At 39.4% G+C, this 20,824-nt stretch overlaps 1 protein-coding gene across 4 annotated transcripts in view; it reads right to left on the bottom strand.

Moving 5' to 3' along the window:
- The window catches only part of LOC117547462 (VPS10 domain-containing receptor SorCS1), a 235,697-nt gene that overhangs the window by 47,203 nt on the left and 167,670 nt on the right, over positions 1–20,824 (bottom strand). For all 4 annotated transcript variants that reach the window (XR_004569193.1, XM_034218221.1, XM_034218222.1 and 1 more), the window contains exons 6-12: positions 20,540–20,604; positions 18,989–19,107; positions 18,727–18,816; positions 16,203–16,382; positions 13,947–14,093; positions 9,437–9,539; positions 7,095–7,171 (exon numbers count right to left, since the gene is read on the bottom strand). Coding sequence is in view for 3 of the 4 variants with exons in the window: in XM_034218221.1 (XP_034074112.1) it covers positions 7,095–7,171; positions 9,437–9,539; positions 13,947–14,093; positions 16,203–16,382; positions 18,727–18,816; positions 18,989–19,107; positions 20,540–20,604 (781 nt within the window). In the remaining variant the exon portion in view is untranslated. The remainder of the gene's footprint in view (positions 1–7,094; positions 7,172–9,436; positions 9,540–13,946; positions 14,094–16,202; positions 16,383–18,726; positions 18,817–18,988; positions 19,108–20,539; positions 20,605–20,824) is intronic.

Genomic DNA, 20,824 nt, shown 5'->3' with positions numbered 1-20,824 from the left:
AACAGCTGTGTGAAATGGAACGAAACCACGCCAGACTATCCAAAACTGGAACCGAACGCCCCCCCAGAACTACACATGCTGGCTATTGTGTTTCGCAAAATGTTCTATGGGACGTCTCTACTGAACGTTTTCGTTTTTCCCACAATTAGAAGTTGTCAGTATTAAATACATTGGTGTTAAATCAAATGTAAAACATATAATTAATAAATGGGTGAAAATCGCTTGTGTCCATTATGCGCAGCATTAATACCCACATGACAGCTCATTGTTACTTTGTAATTCTACTCCACTACAATTCAGAGGTTAACCTGGTATTTTTACTCCACTGCATTTATTTGAGTTACTTTGCAGATTCTGATTAATTATGTGAAATATAAACAACCCTTAAATCAGACTTTAGTTACACCTGAGTAAAATTCAGGTAAGGTGATTGTCAAGTGCCAACAATCAGGAGAGATATTTGATAGTTGGTGCTTGAGAAGACTAAACATGTATCTGCAATTGACATGAATGGAAACGAGTAATAAAGTATATTCATTACTCGTTATTCTCTACTAATAGTTAATTAAAGACTGTATATTATGGCTATTTTGCACATCCCTTTCAAGATTTTCAAAGGTTTATTGACATATCATATACACAACTACGGTGTAGTTATGCAATGAATGAAACACTCGAGTCACTGGTTCCTTAACAGTGCATTACAAGACATCTATCAATACTGTATGTGTGAACCTCCACCATCAAACTGTCATATTCTGCACATTTCTTATTATATCTACATACATAAGAGTATAATTCATATGTATAATATCGGTTAAAATAAGTGCTTCAACATAGTTAACATTGCAGGAAAGCAATATATTAGACGTTAAGTACTTTGTCAGGCTTAATATTTATCTGTAGATAGATACCCCCAAAGTTTTTTTCTTATTTAAAAGAAGACCTTAATCTGTTATTTAATGTTTAAATAAAGGTTAATTCGTTTTTCTGTTTTGCACCTCCTCCTATTAATATCTTTGTACATTCTGCACTAAACTGTTTTATTGTAGAGATCACTTAGAGTATCTTCTTGATTTTTTACATTCTATATTTATACTTTCCCCCTATGAAAGTATGTACTCTTAATATTTTTTTAATCAAATATAAAAATAATTCAATAACGTGCTTTAACCACTAGGAGGTGCACACAAGGCAGAGTCCTGCACGGGTCTGATTTTCAAGACCCGCTCCCGCGCCGCACCCGCGACGTGCAATACCGAACCCGCCCCGCTACCCGCACATATTGCCAATTAGTTCCGCAACCCGACCCGACCCGTCGGCACAAGATCCGCAACCCGACCCGAACCCGCATAGCCTATGAGCAGTGAAAACGTGCAATTATTAACACACGCAGTTGCATATTTGTCTCAAAAAGCGTGGGATGTTGGTTATTTTCTCCATCTAGGATGACACCAAAAGCCTCCCAGACGTTGGATTTTGCTCTTGAGGAAGTGTTATTGAAAATGCTGTAGTCTCCGCTAGAGAGCTTCACCTCAGCCATTTCGAATGTGGCGCGCTCAGGAGCAGATTGATGCGCTGCAGAGGTTATGATTATGCGCGGTCCCGCGGGGGAGAGGTCTGAGGATTTTAAACATTAAACTAATTTATTATTATTTTAATATATTTATTATGCAATACCCGCGACCCGACCCGCATCATCTTTGTTTTACCCAGAACCGAACCCGGAAAAAAGCGTTTGAAAAAATACCACCTGCGAATCACCTTTTTTGCGGGTCACCCGTCGGGTACCCGCGGGTACCCGACGGGTGACCCGATGCAGGACTCTGACACAAGGTACACACAGCCATAATAACTTTGTATTATAAATGTACACACTGAAGATGTGTAGTTTTATGCATGCTTTCACATAATTTTACAGCATATTGCTATACTATTTCAGACTCAGTATTTACATTCTTACATTCAAAGAAAATCAGTAATATCTTTAAAAACTACAGTCCTTTTATATCAGCTGTGCGCCGTTATGGTTTAAATATAACCTATCTGTGAATTAGATCAAATGTAAAAGTCAGCCGAATTAGTGTTGATACTGCAAGGAGACGTATTGTGTGAAGAGAAATTGAAGATGTTGTTTAATTGTTGAATATATTTATGATCCACGTCAAGTATTCAGTTTCGGCGGCATTTTCTCAGTTTTTCCAAAGGTCTTCTCATCAGGGCTCTATAAATAAAGAACTACGGCAGATCTGTAATATACAATGCAGCCGAACCGTGTATTACAATGCCGTTATGTGATGACTTTCAAAGAGAAAAGCAAGAGCGCTCGGAATTAAGTATTATTTTATTCTTTTAAAATGTTTTTCAGATTTCATATCATATAAACACCAAATCCCAGCATGCATTGCGGCTAAAACATCCGATAAACAAGCTTAAAACCATAGCTGAGGATCTTGGGTAATCGCTCGAAATGCCTACGTCTGTTTCCGGTTATTTTTATTTTGAAATTCAGTTCCTGACGGAGGCCAAAAAGCCAGAGATTATGGAATTAAACCAATAAATAAAAGCAAAGATAATTGTGTGTTATTGGTGAGTAAATAACAGTGTGTTATTTTGAAAAGAATAACAAATTAGAAGGAAAAAAAGATTTAAAAAATACAGATTTCCGTATTCTGAGGCTCTGAGCCCCATTTATTTTCCTCACAGACGGCAACAAAAAGTCCGAAATTATACGATTTCAAAATAAAAGCAATAACTGTGGCTTGATATTGAGTAAGAACATGTTTTTATGAACCACACAGCTTCCGGTCTTCCTCGACCGACCGGAGAAAAAGACGTGCTGCAGGCAGTAGAAATACATTGCTTTTAAAATCGTGCTGTGCAACACGAAAAAAAAAGGGGCAAATCGTGTTGGTGAACACGAAATGCCGTGAGACTGGGTTGGGGCCAATCACGTGGTTTCCGAAAATAACCAAGTGACACGAGTAGATTTTAGCCGAGACCGGCGGAAAATACGTCTCAAACATTCCGTGTGTGTAAAAAGACGACCCACAAGCAGAAATGTGAGATCCACGAGCAGAGATTTGAGATCCGCAAGCGCATTTTTGGTCGACAAATACAAAATTGATTCACAAATGCCTGATCGAAAGGTGTAAATGTTAAGAGATATTCACAGATCTTTTTTTTATTTGTGAAAATATTTAGCGTATTTGCAGATCCGTTTTACACTTGCAAAATTTATTTGTGAGTTTGCAAATCTTTTAAATGCATTTGTGGATGGTGTTTTACATTTACAAATCACATATTTTAGGGCTGTCAAGTTAACGCGTTAATAACGCGTTAACGCAAAAAAAAATTAACGCCACTAATTATTTTAACGCGATTAACGCATGTGTATTTTTTGTCCTCGGGCCGCCCCGTAGTTTTCAGAGCGCATCGAGTTTAAAATACCATCTACAAGCTGATGCTGACAGCCCCGCTCCTGCCGCCCGCTTGTGGCAGACCACACTTCCACGCTCACCGGCAGGCACCGACTGGCTGTTGGGAGGACCGGGAGGGTGTGTGTAGGTGTGGCCCGAGCGAGCGAGAGAGAGACCTTACGTGCATTGTTGTTGTTAGCATCTGGTGCTAGCTAGCTGCGCTAACGGATATGGAGCTGTTTAAATGAAAACAGAGGAGCGACATTTTGCCACAACTGCGCCGAGCACTTGACTTTATGCAGGAAGCCAGACAGTGGGACATTGTACGAGAAGTCAGCACACTCAGCACGGATAGTGCGCGCAACATGAATGCAGCGTCCAGGCAGCTCCCGTTCGAGCATATGCCTTGAGTTGCACATAGCTCCAACGATCCATCACACACACACACACACACACACACACACACACACCACACACACACACACACACACAACACACACACACACAACAACACACACACACACACACACACCACACACACACACACACACACACACACACACACACACACCATTTGTATTGTATTATTGTATGAGAGAGGTTCCAGGTTGAATTGAGGCGAATATTTGTAATGTTCAGAGGTTGTTGTGTTTAATATTCATGAGATTATTTGTCATTGTTCAAATGATAATAAACATTAGCATAAATCATATTTGTCCACTCATATGTTGATAAGAGTATTAAAAACTTGAAAAATATTCCTCTAAGGTACATTTAGAACAGATAAAAAATGTGCGATTAATTTGCGATTAATCACGATTAACTATTTTAATCGACTGACAGCCCTAATTTACACACAAATTATTTGTATGTTCACACAAATAATTATGAGACATATCTATGCCCATAGTGGAGGAACTGCTGTGGAGACAGAGCAGCACTTCCTCACACAATGCCCAACTTTTGAACATATACGGAAACAATTCTTCCCAAAACTCAAACATAAGCATCCTCAAATATTTAAAAATGAAAAACAAAAAATACTTCTCGGGAATATAAAGAGAGCTGCATTGTTGCAGGACAGTTTGTCTCTGCCTGCCACAGTCTGAGGGAATTGGAATGAGCACATACACCATGTCTCACATCTTATATATCTTATGTATATATATATATATATATATATATATATATATATATCATATTCTATTTTGTATTAATGTATTATATGAATCTGTATTCCTTGTAAAAAAAAACTAAAACATGTTCTTAGCAGTTTGTTTATAACTGTTTATTTGTTTGTGTGTATTTTTGTATAGATGTTACAACTACTGTATACAAAGCTTTGGCAATACTGTACAGTATGTAACTATGGTCATGCTAATAATTGAATTGAATTGAATTGAAAATTGATCTCTTTTCAAATATATTGAAAGTTAGAAATGGAGATGGTTTGACAAAAAATGTGCAAGATAACGTTTATGTAGCATTTCTTTGTTGTTGAAATGATGACATTTCATAACGATCAAATCAAAGTGAATGGCCTGCTGCTGCTGAATGCGTGGGGCAAGTGACTGGAACAAGTTTTAAAGGTTATTACATCGTTTCAGATAATAATAATAATTAATAATAATTCATTGTATTTAGAGGCGCCTTTCAAAGCACCCAAGAACACCTTACAATTCATAAAATATTCTAAGGAAAGGTTTAAGACAGGACTAAAGGACTATATTCCAGAATGACACCAAGATGTTGATAAGCTATTAAAACAGTAAAATAAGTTTCTCCTATACACCAACACATACCCTAATCTGTTATGGAAAAATAAAGTATTCCAAAAGTATTCTAAAAGTAATCTGAATACGCTTTTTTAAGACACGTAACTGTATTCGGATTTGGATTACTTTCAGAGCCATGTATTCAGTATTTCAGGAACTAATTACATTTACAAAGTGACCCTCCCAACCCTGAACACAATACACATCACTGTTTCAAACTTGCTGCATCAGCCTCCAAATTATTATTTTTCAATGCTGTGTTTGATTAAAAACCAGGCCCATACATTGAGAGTGCCAGGATCAAGTGAGGTAAAGGCAACCCACAGGCACTGTAGGCTGGAAGTGAATCAAATAACTCTTAACATTTCATTTTGATTATCGACCTTAAAAAGGTCTGGCTAGTGCGCAATGTTTAATAAATGGCTGTATGATGAAATCAGTGAGAGCAAGTGAGGAGGAGGATATATTTAGTGAGGGGATAGGTCAGTAAGCTCATGATCGTCCATATGGTGTCTGGCTTTAATTTATTGGAAAATGTATTTATTAATTTTACATAATCGTTAAAGTGTACAAAGTGTTTTAACCATGGATGTACAAAGAGATCTGGATACAGTGTTGGAGACAGGGTGTTAATTCCTATGAAAGCTGCTCAGTAGCGCATGAAGCCAAAAAGTACCCGTAGCCGTACCCATGTGCTTAACCCCCGCCTCCAATCTGAAGTGTTATAGCAGATCTCGGCTGAGGAAAATTAATTAAGATAGAAAATAAATCTGGATTCGGCTCTTCTTGCATTTTATTTTTAGACCCTCATGGTTTTAAAAGAGCTATAAAAGTGTTTGTACTGGGGAGTTAATTTAGTCTAAAAAGAGTAAATGTGGAAAAGGTATTTTTGGGCCCAATAGAGTGGTGCAGTGGTCCTAAAACCCGGAAGTGAGTTAGCATTTTACCACTACCGGTTCCCTCGTCTCAGAGCCAATGGGATTTCTCCATAGGACTTTGGAAATTAGCTCCAAATAAGGTCTGTGTTTGACACAAATGTAAGAGACGGATCACGTTTGGTTCTACGACATTAAATACATCAGCAGTGACCCCACTGGTGATTTTTGAAGAGTTTACGTGTCTGAAAAACGATGGTTGTTAACAAGTGGCCATGTGGAGTTTACTTCCGGATAAATACGTCATCCCTGCACCACTCTATGACGTCTCGAACTGACACTAAGTTGTAGTACCACTCTTTGGCCAATGCAAACATTTGATTCAACGTCCAGCACACTTCGTGGGGCTTGGTCTTACCAGGATCCAATTGGCACTAAACATAAATATGAATTAACTGAATTAAAAGTATATTTATTAATATACACTTAAAATGTACAAATATGTATTGTTTTGTAGAGTTCGGTAGACCCTAATGCACTGAAAGGAACAACAAATAATTATAATTTGAGTAGTCTGGGCAAACACAGCTGAACAGAACTTCCTGTTGAACATCATACAAGTATTTGCTAACAACTAAACAACAACCAGAAATTCAATACAAGAAGAACAAATGAATGGATCAAACAAAATTGAAGAGGTGGCCCTAATAGGACCAGTACAGAAAATCAAAACAGGTGGGAAAATACACAAAGACAGGAAGTAAAAGACAGACATGACACAGGGGGAGAACACTTCAAACTTAAAAATAAAACAGGAAACACACCAACTACTAGGATCATGACCCTCCTAACAACAAAGACACTCCAATGTCAGTAAACCATGTCCATCAGAAATGTCAGAGCAGATTTGAAGTTTAAACATTTCAAATAACTTTTTCACCATATTATAAATTATAAATAACATGCAAAACAGCTGTAGCGTCATAGGACTTCAATTATTATTCCAATAAAAAAAGCACCCTCACCTGTCTCCATGTGTTTCCTGCATCTGAGGTGACGTACACACTAACGTTGGTGGAGGTGAGCTCTGCGCCGATGGTTCCTGCAGATGAGGCAAAATACAGACAGAGGAAATTAATTCCACTTGAGATCAAATAAAATCCAAAACATTTTTAAAGAGCCTTTTAAACAGCAGTGGTAATACTGCAGGGGGCTCCAGCCTGCAGCTGCAGACTGAGGCTGTAATTACACAGCTCCAGGAGATTCACTATTTAGTACGACATTTGTCCAAAACCCCTAAATCAACCAATGAATCCAGATTACTGTTTTCATCTTTCAGCAGTTCTGACCTAAGACGAACTGTCCTAATGCAGTGCTGCTGTAATTGTTGTAATTTAGCCTGTAATTGGTGCCAGGTGGTTAAACACGAGGCAGGAAAGTAATGTAAGTGTTTCAGCCGTCCCCTTGTGGGAGCCCTCTCTGAGAAACAGTTTGCTTAACAATCCATATATTTAGAGAAGGACCAAACTCCAGCTTAAAATCTCAATCTTTCTTGCCTCCAGTGGCTGATCTTCACAACTTACTGCAGAACTGAGGTGCGTATACATGTGAAACACACCACAGGTGCAGTACAGGTTGGTATTAAGGTTTTGTCCATATCAAGACAAACTTAGGGTTAGGGTTACTTTTGCTTGAGTTTCAGTACTCAATCTCCTGCTATAACTGTTGTCCAACATAATAGTTCATGTTATTTGAACTACAACTTAGGGTAACAGCATAAGTGCTAATGTTAATGGAAAAGGATAACTTTTTATTTTGTGTTTGTCCTCTTTTCAAACTTTTCTGTTACTTTCCCTATGCAAGTAAACCATTTGAAACCAAAAAAACAGCTTTTAGTTTTCCTTCATTGTTCAAAGCAGCTTTAATGCCAACTTAATAAAAGTAACTTGAGTCGATGGTTCATCCCATACTTCCAATGCTTGAACCTGCTTATTCTGTGTATCACATTGTTCAAATGAAAAATAAATAACTGGAATCTATCTTAGACTCTTTTAACGCACTCGGTACTGGTTTAGCAGGAAATTATAGCTGTGTGCTTGTGTGTGCTCCTTACGCTGCTGGTCTGGCAATGTCTAATGTTGCTGTTTCCCCACAATTCACTTGAAGTTGTTGGGTAAATAAGTGGTGGAAACAATAGCCAAAACCACCAGAATAAGAGCCATAATGTAATATAATTACATTTTTCCTTACCATCCTTAATGGTTGGAATAAGAAGTGGGGCTATGTTTAGGGTTTGCATATATATTTTCCAAGTTCAATATAAAACAATACCAAATGTTCCCCCCTAAATTATAGATTCAATAATATTAGAGATCCCACTAAATCACACAATTGTTTTTTTCCAACATCGCTAATACCTTTTTCACCAAGGTCTAGACACCATCTCCAGACACCAGAGGCGTATGCTGATGTGTTATTGACAGTGCCGGTCGATGTAGGAATACATATCACTGAGGTGTGAATTCACCTTAAGAACTGTTGGTCTTATATTCCTCAATTTTCTCTCCACTGAGTCAATAAGAGTCACTGCTTTTTTCCCCTGTGTCCTCAGAAACAACGATGAGATCATCATTGTTCCTGAGGGCTCCAACAAGGATTATGTAGTGCTTTGTTCTGTCATTTGCCCCTGTTCAAAGGTGAGGTGACGCATGCATGTTGTCAGACGCTGTTGGAAGTCATGTCCTGATGCTGAATAAGGAAAAACAAGTGAGAATAGAAGTAAAGAGCAAAAAGATGCAAACAGCCAAATGTAATTGCATAGCGTTGAAAGCAGCAGTGACATATTGGAGACATCAGTGCCAACATTTTCGACTAACTGAAGGAGGCACATTTCTTTTTGGCTTTGTGAGTCTAAGTGATTTTCGTGGTCTTTGTCTCTTCAAGTTAGCGTAACACTATCTACTGCGTCCATGGACTGGGAAAAGACACTCGATTGTGAATGTCATTGCCAATAAAAACAAAAGTTCTATACCGTATGTCCTTTGTTGTTCTGAGCTGGATTCAATTCACTCAAACTATACAATATGCAATTTTACATCTCTATTGGCTGGCTATAGAGTCTCTGAGACTTGCCTTTTGCAGTGCTTGCTCTTTTTAATACTAAAATGCAAATGGCTTCACAAAGTATAAAAACTACCGTGAACACCTGCTGGAGATTGCATCTATTAATTAGTTTGTAATAAACAAAGCAAAAAGCCCAGGAAGGGTTGCAACAGGGGTTTTGTTTATTGAGAAAAAAACCCTCAGAACTCTGAGTAGACAAAGAAAAGAGAAACAACATGTCACTCAAAGAGATTCTCTCACCCACCTGACGCGACTATGATCCCCGGCGCTGAGTCCCTGCTGGCTATGTTTCCAGATGTGTAGGGATTTGCGGAGACGTGTAGATGGAGATGTAATGAACAGTAGGGCTGCAGACAAAAAAAAATCACAGACTTATCAAAACTCTTCAAAAGACGCCTGTGAATAAAACAGCTGTTGTGTAGATGCACAACCCTCCCAAGTCCCGAGTTTTATCACAAACACCATTTCCCCCATTGGCTTCTTTCACCATTCATTTTGATTGGGTTAACCTTTACCGACACAATTCTCATTACGACCCGGCAGAAGGCCAGAAGTGCAGGCCATGTTGTGACTGGCTGTTTAGAGGTTTATTAAAACTCTGACATTTCCTGACAAATGAGTGTACAATATGTGTGGAGGGGCTCGGCATTCCACACAATCACTAATTGGTTTATCAAAAAAGGGCAATTGTTTTCATACATTGATAAAAACGGTCATACTATGATTTTGTGTTTAAATTATACAAGAAATTACTAATAATTTTCTTTTACTCAAAATCTTTCCTTTTATTTAATGTGTTACTTGACATTTTGAATCTTCATTTTGATAAGTACATTTAAATCATAGCACCAAGTAAATGTTAACTAAAGTAATGTGTTGACCTACAACCTGTGAAAAGCTGATCAAATGTACAGGGCAATGTGAGTAAAGGTGGGCGACGCCCCCGATGAAGTCAGAGAATCACTTAAATTATTCAATACATCCTTTGTACTGAAGTATTCAAAAGTAAAAATTACATTTTTTACATAAATGATTTGCTGTGGCCAAATGTTTTCATTGCATTTACAGACCCTTGTAACTCTCTGATACCACCCAATGAATGCACTGACTTGCTTGTCTAACATCTATAAAAACTTAAGCATAGACATTTAAAAAAGGACAGCTACTGTATCGACATTTTAAAATTGCATTTAAAGAAAAAGCCCTAACAAAACAGCAGGGCTCTATTTCAGTATTAACTAAAGAAAAAAAGACAGCAACAGCTGACATCAAATCTTTGCTGAGCCTAGAGATAATCATAAATAAATAACATAGCGAAAATAAATATATTGCAATGCTCAAAACAGCAGCATCCAACAGTCTCTAATCCTTGGATATTACATGTCACTGCATGCATGCACGGAGCAGCTGTAGCACGGAGATCATCATATAATTCTGTCTTGTATTACTTGACAAAAAAAAAGGATCGTTCGCGGGCGCGAGCAGGCTCGTTCGCAACCGACAAATCACTACATTAGCCTACTGACATTTGAAAAAAAAACAGATGGTTCCAGTTGAAGAGAACACGGATAATATTAATACTCGTGGATTTTGAATCATGTAAGTACATTTTTGTACTTTATTAGCTCTGTACATCCCTGTTAGTTTGTCAGCTTAATGTGGATATCAAACGAACGTTAGCTAACGTCAGTGTTTCAGTTTAGCAATTTAGTTAGTTAGCGTGCTAGCTAATTTAGCCTGCTTTCATAGATGCGGCACACACAACATGTAATACTTAGTGGTTTAGTGGTTAGACGACATCCTTGTCGCCAGCTCCTCCTCTGAAGAGCACCAGGCACATCTCTGAAACCTTTTTGCGAAGTATAGATTTATACAATTGACTCCAAATTGACATCTACAATATTAAAATGCTGTTTTACGAATTTTTGTTGTGAAAAAACTACCTAATATATTATTGACATTATTATGTTATTAAAATAATGTGAATAGAGCCATTCTGCTTCATGAGTACCTTTTACTTTTGATACTTTAAGTACATTTAGCTGTTCAAAAAAGGAAAATAATTATAATAATACGTTTTTGCCTCTTATATATCCTGGTAGGGTGTTCCAGTGTTTGGGAGTTTAGTGGCTAAAATCTGGTTCATTTCATTTATTTTGAGGGACTTTAGGAATATTTAAAAAGCCTGCTGAAGAGGAGCTGAAGCTACACTGACACGATACATGGCAAAATGGTTCTGCGCTGGCGTTACTGTTATGTTTCTATGTAGAGAGTGGTGTATCACGACTACCTTGAAGAGCAACCCCTAGCGCTGTGCATCACTCAAAGTTTTTGTTGAGCCCTGCGCTTTTTTAAAGTTGAAATGATCGCAACTTTGACCTCATGTAGCGCTGACCTCTTGATGCACAACCCATCAGATGACAGTTGATTGTAGCAAGGGAAGGTAACATGGGTGTTACCAAAGTAACTAAACTTAACTAGCCGTCATCACCACAAAGCTCTGCGCCCAACCTCGCTCTGAGCAAAGGGCAAATCATGTATCATGTGAATGCAGCTTTAGGGCTCTTCTGTACTTTCACTTAAAGGGATAGTGGAAATCCGCGAATTTTAGGTTTAACTTATGTATTTTTATTAAAAATAAGCATAATAAACAATTTTTTTAAATTTCATGCCCCTAGTTTCATTTTATTTTCAATTTTACTGCGCCCTCTCAATGAAACGAAATACTTCGGGAATCGTCGGGAATCTTCGGGTGATGACGAGAGCAAAGGAAGACGGGCACAAACAATGGCGGACATTCAATAGCATGTGCATGTGAATAGCCGACCTTTATTATGGTGAATAGATGTGTTTTGTATGGCTGTAGTGCGACAGCAAATGCAGAGAATGGCGTATCGACGCATGCGTTTCCAAGAAACCCAGCCATTCGTCGTCAGTGGGTGAAATTTGTTCAGATAACACGGGCAAACTTCACGGAGCCGAAGCTGACGAGTAATTCGGCAGTCGTGTGCTCCCGTCATTTTACTGACGATTGTTTCGAGATTCCTCGGTCTCTAGCTCAAATTGAAAGTGGAATACATAAGAAGTGAGTATTTTATTATGTTTTCTTGTTGATTTAATGCATCATTAGCCTGTACCATTTTGTACAACGCCATTTATCCGGTACACAGTGTCAAATGTGTACACTACAGTCATCATATAGACATGATAGACTAACAGTACTGTGAGTACAGCCTACACTTGACAGGCAGCCTGGCTAGCCTAGGATGTTGTTTACTTTCTCTTTTCTGGCTGATAGCTCCAGGAATTCGAGGTCTTACAGTGATGACATTACATGTGTGGAATCTGTGGAGTCTCAGCTTTAAATCGTATATCTTGTTTGTGCAGTTAAGATACGGGCATTTCTACCATGTGTTGTGTGTAAAAAAGCGTTAGCATTAGTTAGCATTGTTTCGCTCAATGCTAATTCAAAGGCTTGGTATTACTCTTGTGTTTTTTCTAGCTAACAATTGTTCTTATTGTCAGTTAGCGGAGTTTCTTACCTTTAAAAGGGTATGAAACATTAATAGTTTCATAAATGTTAAGAAGCCCTGAGACATGTGAGAGAAAAAAAACGGTGGGAGGGGTCCACTGGGGGGACCTTCGGCCTTAACTGGTTAACAATGATTAATATTTGTAAAGGCTACAGGTGATCTTAAGATGCGTGAGCTATGCTTAGGGACCTACCAGTCAAGATTATTTGTGCGTAGGGGTGCATCATCTGGCGCCTGGTCCTGGTCATCCTCGCCATTGCCCATGCCGTGAACCATCACCTCGGGCTCGGGCTCGAACAAATAAGGACGTAATGGTCCATCGTCTGGCTCAATATTCTCACCATCATCGCTTACTGAACCGGATTCAGATTCAGTTCCTAAAACGACATTTTCGTAGGAAAGCCGAGAGGATGTTTCTGACTCGCTATCATCACTGGATACCTCGTACAATCCTTCTTCTTTGTCTGGTATATTTGCCCTTCCACGTTCATTCTGCATAGACGCCATGGTTTGTTATCGTATCGTCTTCCTGAGTTTTCGTCACTTCCGGTTAGGCTGAGAAACATTTCGTTTCTAAAAAACTTTGGGGAAGCTGCAATAAAGTGCTTCTAACATGCGTAAGGCAATTATTATATTTTTTTAATCAGGTGTGATTGTTTTGGTACGTAATTATGCTTGTATATAAGTTAAAACGAAACTATTTGAGGTTCCATTTCCACTATCCCTTTAAGTATAATTTTGAAACCCAATCTTTTACTTTTAATGGAATATTTCTAGACTGTATTATTTTTACTTAAGTATTGGATCTGAGTACTTCTTCCGCCCCTTTAACATTATTGTAGGGGGAGTTTTTCACCGACACCAACCACTAACCCTAACCCATCTGTAGTCTCAAGACACAAAGTAAGATTAACTTCGGTAAATTCGCTTTAGAGTGAAAATACGACTAGACTTGCCCAACTTTCCGATTATTTCAAGAAGTAAGAAGCTTTTCTGTCTGACACCTCTTTGTCTTTGTAGCTTAAATGGGAGGTCAGCTTATTGGACTGAATCAAAATGGCTGACCTTTCAGCATAACAGCCTCAGAGCACTCAGCTTTGACGGGCGCTGCTCTTTCTGAGCTCGGCCCCTCGTTGCTGGCGGGATCAGTCAACTCCTGTCAGGGCTGCTCTTTGATGGAATCGCACACGCACAAAAACATGTATGAACGGAGATGCTTACCAGCTCACAGTTGATGCTGTTGCCCCTCAGGTCTTTGCTCGGGGCTCGCAGGAGGCTCCAGTCTCTGCCTCTGTTGTAAGTGATGTGTGTCTTCACTTGGCTATCCATCTTTCTGTTGGCGAGGAACATCCCCTTTATTCCAGCTACCTGGGGAATTAGACAGCTCCGATTGAAAACAGACTTCACATGTCCAAAAGATACTAAGCATTTCTGTATCTTTGAGTCACAATGCAGAAAATACCCACACATGCTCAGGCTTGGGGTGTTACGAGATTACGTAATCAGGACACACAAAACGGTAACTGTATTCCCCTACAGTTACATGAAAAGGCATACACAGCAAGAAACAGTTGTATTTTTGCAGCAAGATGCTTAATATGAAGATAAAGCTGCATCTCGTGGAGGTGTCAGAACAGCAAGGGTTGCATGGCAAAAGACTGGGTTCGACCAAGCTTGATTGCAAAAGGTTACTGTATTAGTATTCCTATTATATCAACTGCTGTTCCTGTGAATTCCAAACACATGAGTGTGATTGTTTTCTGCTTACTCAAAAGGTGTATTCATATACTACATACGTTTTTATTAATATAACATCTTTAGTGTTGTTAGCAACCTCCGCGGCTGAGCATTGTAGCCTAGGCGGAAGTTCCACAAACTGCAGTTCAGTGAATGACCACTAGGATCTGCTTCAAAACAGAGTCAATCTTCATAGAGCCACCATGATAAAATGCCCAACTTGACATAAGAAATAACCATCTTTACAGCCTTGCCCAAAATAAATGGAATGGTCTTTAAAGCTAATTTCTGTATTCCCGACATTTGTACAGGGGCTGAATTCTATATATACCCTAATCATGTTTTAATAGTTTGAAGGTATAAGTTAAGCATAATTAGGAGAGGACCGCCATGAGAGAGAAGTGTTCAGGAAGCCAACTGCTTGTTGTATGCTCTGCTTCCTATCCAAGGCCCACTGTCATTTTACTGACGATGCTCATTCTCAATTAGCCAAAAGCAGGCTTGGGGAGAAACGGGATCATGTAACTACCTACATACTGCCTGAATTTGCATTATAGTTGTCACTTTCTTGCTTCATTTGTTCTTCTTTTATTACAGTAGGGGAACCTGTTTTTTTTTAATAAAATAGTGTGTGTGAGCTTAACTGTGTATTCAATTAGCACGGAGCATTTTATGTCAGCTCGGATTGTATTTCTGCTTTTTGAAACTCTAGTGTGTGCTCATGTGTTTCGTTGTTGGCGTATAAACTACTGCCCAAAAGAAACGGAAAGTAATCAGGTTACATTACTTTTATATTGTGATACTCAGATTAGGTTATATTTTCTTGCAGGTCACTTGTAATTGCAACAGAATACATTTTTAAATCAACCATCCTAACCCTGCAACAGCTTACCTATTCTGTATTCCCAACAAAAACAAACACTGAGTGGGAAATGATTGACTGTCTGGGGACTTTTGAGTAATCAATGCGTGCCTTAAATGAATCTGACTCCTTGTTGGAGGGCCCTAGGAATAGCTCAGGGCTACTGAATTGAGTCAGCGACAGTCGCATGAGCCGATGAAACTCCACTTTAGTAATTGACAGATACTTCAATCTCCCTTGGAGGAGAGATTTAGCATATCCTACGTTTTGGGTGGCGACCCCAATCAAGGCAGTGGATTTGATTTGAACGCCAAGGCCACGGCAAGACATGAGCAGCATCATCAACAGCTTAATTATATGATTCAGATAGAGAGATATACTTTCAGCTAGTGCGGCTATGTCTTTCAAATCCCAATAACTAAGCTTCAACCCCCAACACACTTTTTTTCCATTTTGGATTAGGTGCATTTTGTGAAGTAATATCAGCAGTTATTCATCAAAGAAAGAAATAATCTCAGCCTTACACAAATCCATATCCCTGGCACAATCCCCCCTTTATACTTTTGTTAGTGTCAGCACTTTGAAGCTACTTCGTATTCACACAATGCACTGTGAAGACTGTAGGCCTACAGCAGCAGGGGTTGTTTCCAAAGTGACAACACAAGTACATTTCATCATCTCTGCCTCCCAGCCATAAAATATTGATCAGTGTTCATATTAAACTTTCAGGCTGAGTACCCATCAAGCATGTCTTTATTTCATAGTGTTATATAAAAAGAGTAAATTGGCCAGAAAGAACACAGCCAGAGGTTTGCGTTGGGACGTTGGGGATGTGCGGTTAACTGATCAAAAACTAAAACAGAGTCATGTTTGCTTACCTCATAGAGGTCCACCATGACGTTACCCTCGTAGCCCATGCTGCTGACCACGTTCTCAAGAGCCAGGGTGTAGTACACCCCCGACGTGTCCGACACATACAGGTTGTAGGTTTCGTTCTGGTTCCACTCCTGTACTGCCGCAACCACACGGTTCTCATCTGTGCTGATCACATGCAGGTCCTGGAAGAGAGGCAACGTTAATACCAGTAGGGTATTCAAATGATACATAATGTAACAGGTTACCACAGTGTATACATATTCCCTTTATTCTGTTTTGCTTTATGTACAGGCTTTTAGGCATTTTAATTGTTTGCTGTCATGTAAGATACAGTATGTGTTTCCTGTTTATAAGAAATGTTTGTGTTGTTTAAATGAAAATAAAGTGTAGCCATATTTTGTTTCAACAGCTAATTTTCTTTTAAATAATTTTGTATATCATTAGAAAAAAAAGGTTGTTATAACTTGAAATGTATTTCATTTTAAACATGTACTGAATCTCTTAAAGCGGCCCTCAATGCTCAATTTCAGCCTCATATTGTAATGGTGTGCCTCTACTGTGACGTGTCTCCATGCTTTGATGCTCAAAAAGCTCTTTATTTCTCTCACACTGCCTGTGCTGCAGCACCTCTTTTCACCCTCTGTCTGAAACCAGAGCCCAGTCTGCTCTGATTGGTTAGCTGGACGGCTCGGTTGTGATTGGTCAACCGCTTAGAGATGTCTCCCCCCCCCCCTTAGTCTATCATGTACAATGTATTGAAATGTTAGCCAATAGAAGCGTGAGTGTTACATAGTGATGTGTATTGGAGTGTGCGGGAGAGAAACTCCCTCTGGGGGGAAGTCTGGGATTGTAGCCTTTGCAGACCATTTACATGCACAAACACTTCACACGGAACATCACAACTCACTGGAAAGGGAACAACCCCAAGAGGCATGATGGGGCCTCTTTAAAATGTTTTATCAGGAAGCTGAGCAGAATGCAGTATGTGTAATGCTGGCAAACGTAATTCTATAGTTTACTGTCAACATTGAACATAGGGTAACTTTAAATGAAAGGCACCTTCTTTTATATATAATCCTTGGTGCTTTATGTATTCCAAAATGAATAGGATATATAATCAGCTAACCGGAAAAAATAAACTCTGTGAAGTTGATTTGAATGTGCCCATTACAATCAAAAACACAATCTTTGTTTCTCAAAGTGAAATATCCAAGCTTTGACATTGTTTCCTGTTTGTGCCCCCATGCTGGGTTTAATCATAGTCAATAATCAGAATAGCCTCATCTTCTGATTTCCCCATGTTTTAACTAAGAGGATACTACAATGGTTATACCTTTGTCAGGCTTATTGGGCAGAGAGTATGCAGCTGAGGCCATGCTGTTTGGTTGTGCGCTTCATCTACCTCTGACTGTGCCAAAAACACCTCGCAGTGAGCCGACAGCAACCGGGGGACGCCTGGGGCTTGATTGAATAAAACATGTCTAATTGTCAATGGGGACGTGACAAGCCAGGGCCCTGCCTACACTGAGCCGCACGGAATAACAATTCTGGAATCACTGTGAGAGTTACTTTTAGCCTTGATTTGTCCATAAATAACAAAGTGGGGGAGTGTCAGGCGGAGCCAGCGATGAAGTGACGCCTCACTGACACTTCAGTGAACAGAGCTGGAAGCATATTATCTGCCATTGATTGCATAAACAGTCGGCAAACTGCAGGATTAACTCAATCTTAAAGACGCCCTTTTGTGCTTTTCCCTTTCCTGTAGTGTTTTATATAGGTTTTAGTGCATATAAATGGCCTGCAAAGGCTAAATTACCCAAATTCTCTCCCACACACTCGACCCCCTGCCTGGATGCCTCCATTGGCCCTTGTTTACTTCAGTTACAAATTGACATCGATAAGTAACACTTGCGCTTCTATTGGCTAGCGCTCCAACACGATGTACGTGATACATTTCCGGCACATCTCTAAGCAGTTGACCACTAACATAAGTGCCAGCCAGCTAACCAATCAGAGCAGACCAGGCTATCGTGTCATTCAGATGGTGAAAAGAGGTGCTGCACATGAATGTATAAAGAGAACTGGATACAGCAGGAGAATGGCCCTGTTAAGTCCTAAAGTTGCTCAGTAGCAAATTAAGCACAGCATTGAGTGACTGTAGATTCAACATGTACCCGTATCCAATAGAGCATGTGCACTTGAGTTTTCCTTAAACCCTGCCTCAAAGCTCCCTCTCACTTGGCTCAGTCAAATCCATGTAAAGGGAAAACAACTCTGAACTTCTCTTTTAGCGCATTTTACAACTTGAAGACCCTAATGAGGGGCTTGATGATGCATCATAAGCAGTAGGAGAAAAATAAAGTACTTTTTAAACATAAATTATTTAAACATATCACAGTAGAAGCGCAAAATACAGATATGAACCTGAAAATAAGCATAATATGTTCCTTTCTCATCTTTTGTGCATCATTGGTGGCCTTTGATAGGATTGGGATCAATTGAATTCTAATCAGGCGGTGTGTTTACCTTGGGCAGTGTGTACTTGGGTAGCTTCATTGGTGTGAAGACATCTCTTTTAGCAGACACATAGTAGATTGGCCTCCCCGCGGCTGACACCTTAAAGTGATGAAGCCGTTGAGTGAAAACATTTTGGAGACACCACAGCAACACATAAAGCTGCACTAATAGCATCTCTCCTAGAATGACCTTTGAAAATGTCCTACAAAATACTTTCTGCCTCTTACATTGCTATAATGTTGTTCACTGAGCAAACTGGACAATTACTCACCTGGACAAACACATACTCATCTTGCACCACCAGAGAATTGGGGTCAATGTAGCCCGGGAATGGTTTGCCCTTGTTGGCATCTGTGCAGTTTTGCAGCTTGCAGGTGACATACAGCGCCTCTGCTCTCCCACACACACACACACACACACACACACACACACACACACACACACACACACACACACACACACACACACACACACACACACACACACACACACACACACACACACACACACACACACACACACACACACACACACACACACACACACACACACACACACACACACACACACACACACACACACACACACACACACACACACACAAGCCATGGCATCAGTGATGGTATTAGCCAATGAAGAAAGGCAGCCTTCACCCAGAGCCAAGCGGCTTCTTTTGGCCTCCTACATTACTCGTGTCAATAAAGTGGTCCCAGTGAGGGGGGGGGGGGCAGCAGAGGGGGAAGACAGATGACCAGAGAGGCCAATTGCTTTCTTTGCCTTCAATCGCAGTGCTGGGTGAGAGCCTGTCCCCGCACATTAGCCTCTGACAAATATACGTCTGCTTTGCTTGCAAGCACATGATCAATAGTGATGGTCTGTGGCTGTGTGTGCGGCCGTAATATCTGACACCACTGGTGTTTGCTTCGTCTGTTTGCATGATTGGCATTTCTCTATTGTGTAAGTGTTCTGACAGAACAGTGGCACTGATGCTTAATGGACTTTCTGAAAGCTAAGGAGAAACATCCAGCATGTATTCATTAAAGGGAAACTCCAACAACAGTTATCTGTACAAAAGTTAGGGTGAAAAGATACAGCTTTTAAAATGTAAGGGTCTAACTTGTTGTAGGGACTGAGGTATCCTGGTATGGATCAAGCTTTGACAACACTGAATCCTAATTTGCCAAAAATGTATAATAATAATAATATTAAAGTATACGTACAGTGTCTAAATTATTATACTTGCAATAATAAAAAATAATTCAAACAAACCATTTTTTTCCAGACACTCAACATTATAATAATGATAATAATAATGATAATAATAATGATAATAATAATGTATAATAGGTATAATCATAGTATAAACATTATTAGAATTACAAAAATGAAAATAACAATGCATCCAAATCATTATTTTGACTCCGACTAATACAATAATAATAGTAATAAGAATAATATATAGTTTAATAAAAGTATAATGAATATATTTATAATAATAATAACTACATTTTTTCTAAGCATTCTTAAATTAGACTCACTTAACCAAATACTAATGATCAAGACATAATATCCCATTATTATAGTTATTTTGTAGTATGAGCTAAATCAGTTGCTTTTAAAAGCATTCTAATATATGCATTATGTTTTCCTCCATTGTCATTGTCTGTCCCCGGACTCGGCCATTTCTGCTGTCCCCTTGCACTACTCTTTATCCGAGTTCTCTACACCACTCCCAATTCCCCTCTACTTTAGCATACTGCTCAGGATACAGTACAAAGACACAGGGAAAATGGAGCTCTGAACTCGGAATTCAATTACTCACGTCCTTCAGAGATGCTGGTTTCCAGGTGAATTAAGCCCGGCTCTTTGTCCAAACCCATTTTCGACCTGAAAGGCAGACAGATGTGTTTCAGAAACATCACCACCGGTATTTTCCCTTCAGGCGGACTGTAGCAGCAACCTGACCTGATGGATTGCACTCTGCAAAGTCATACAAATGTAACTAAAGAGCGGTTAAGACAAGTGCTATGGCAGTTGTGGTAAACATCAGTTAGGTATTGCCTTTTCTTCATTGTTGATGGCACTTTAAAGTGTGAGCAAAAATGAC

This window comes from Gymnodraco acuticeps, unplaced genomic scaffold, assembly GCF_902827175.1.
Source record: "Gymnodraco acuticeps unplaced genomic scaffold, fGymAcu1.1, whole genome shotgun sequence".
Classification (NCBI taxonomy): domain Eukaryota; kingdom Metazoa; phylum Chordata; class Actinopteri; order Perciformes; family Bathydraconidae; genus Gymnodraco; species Gymnodraco acuticeps.
This window is presented reverse-complemented; position numbering and strand designations above follow the sequence as displayed.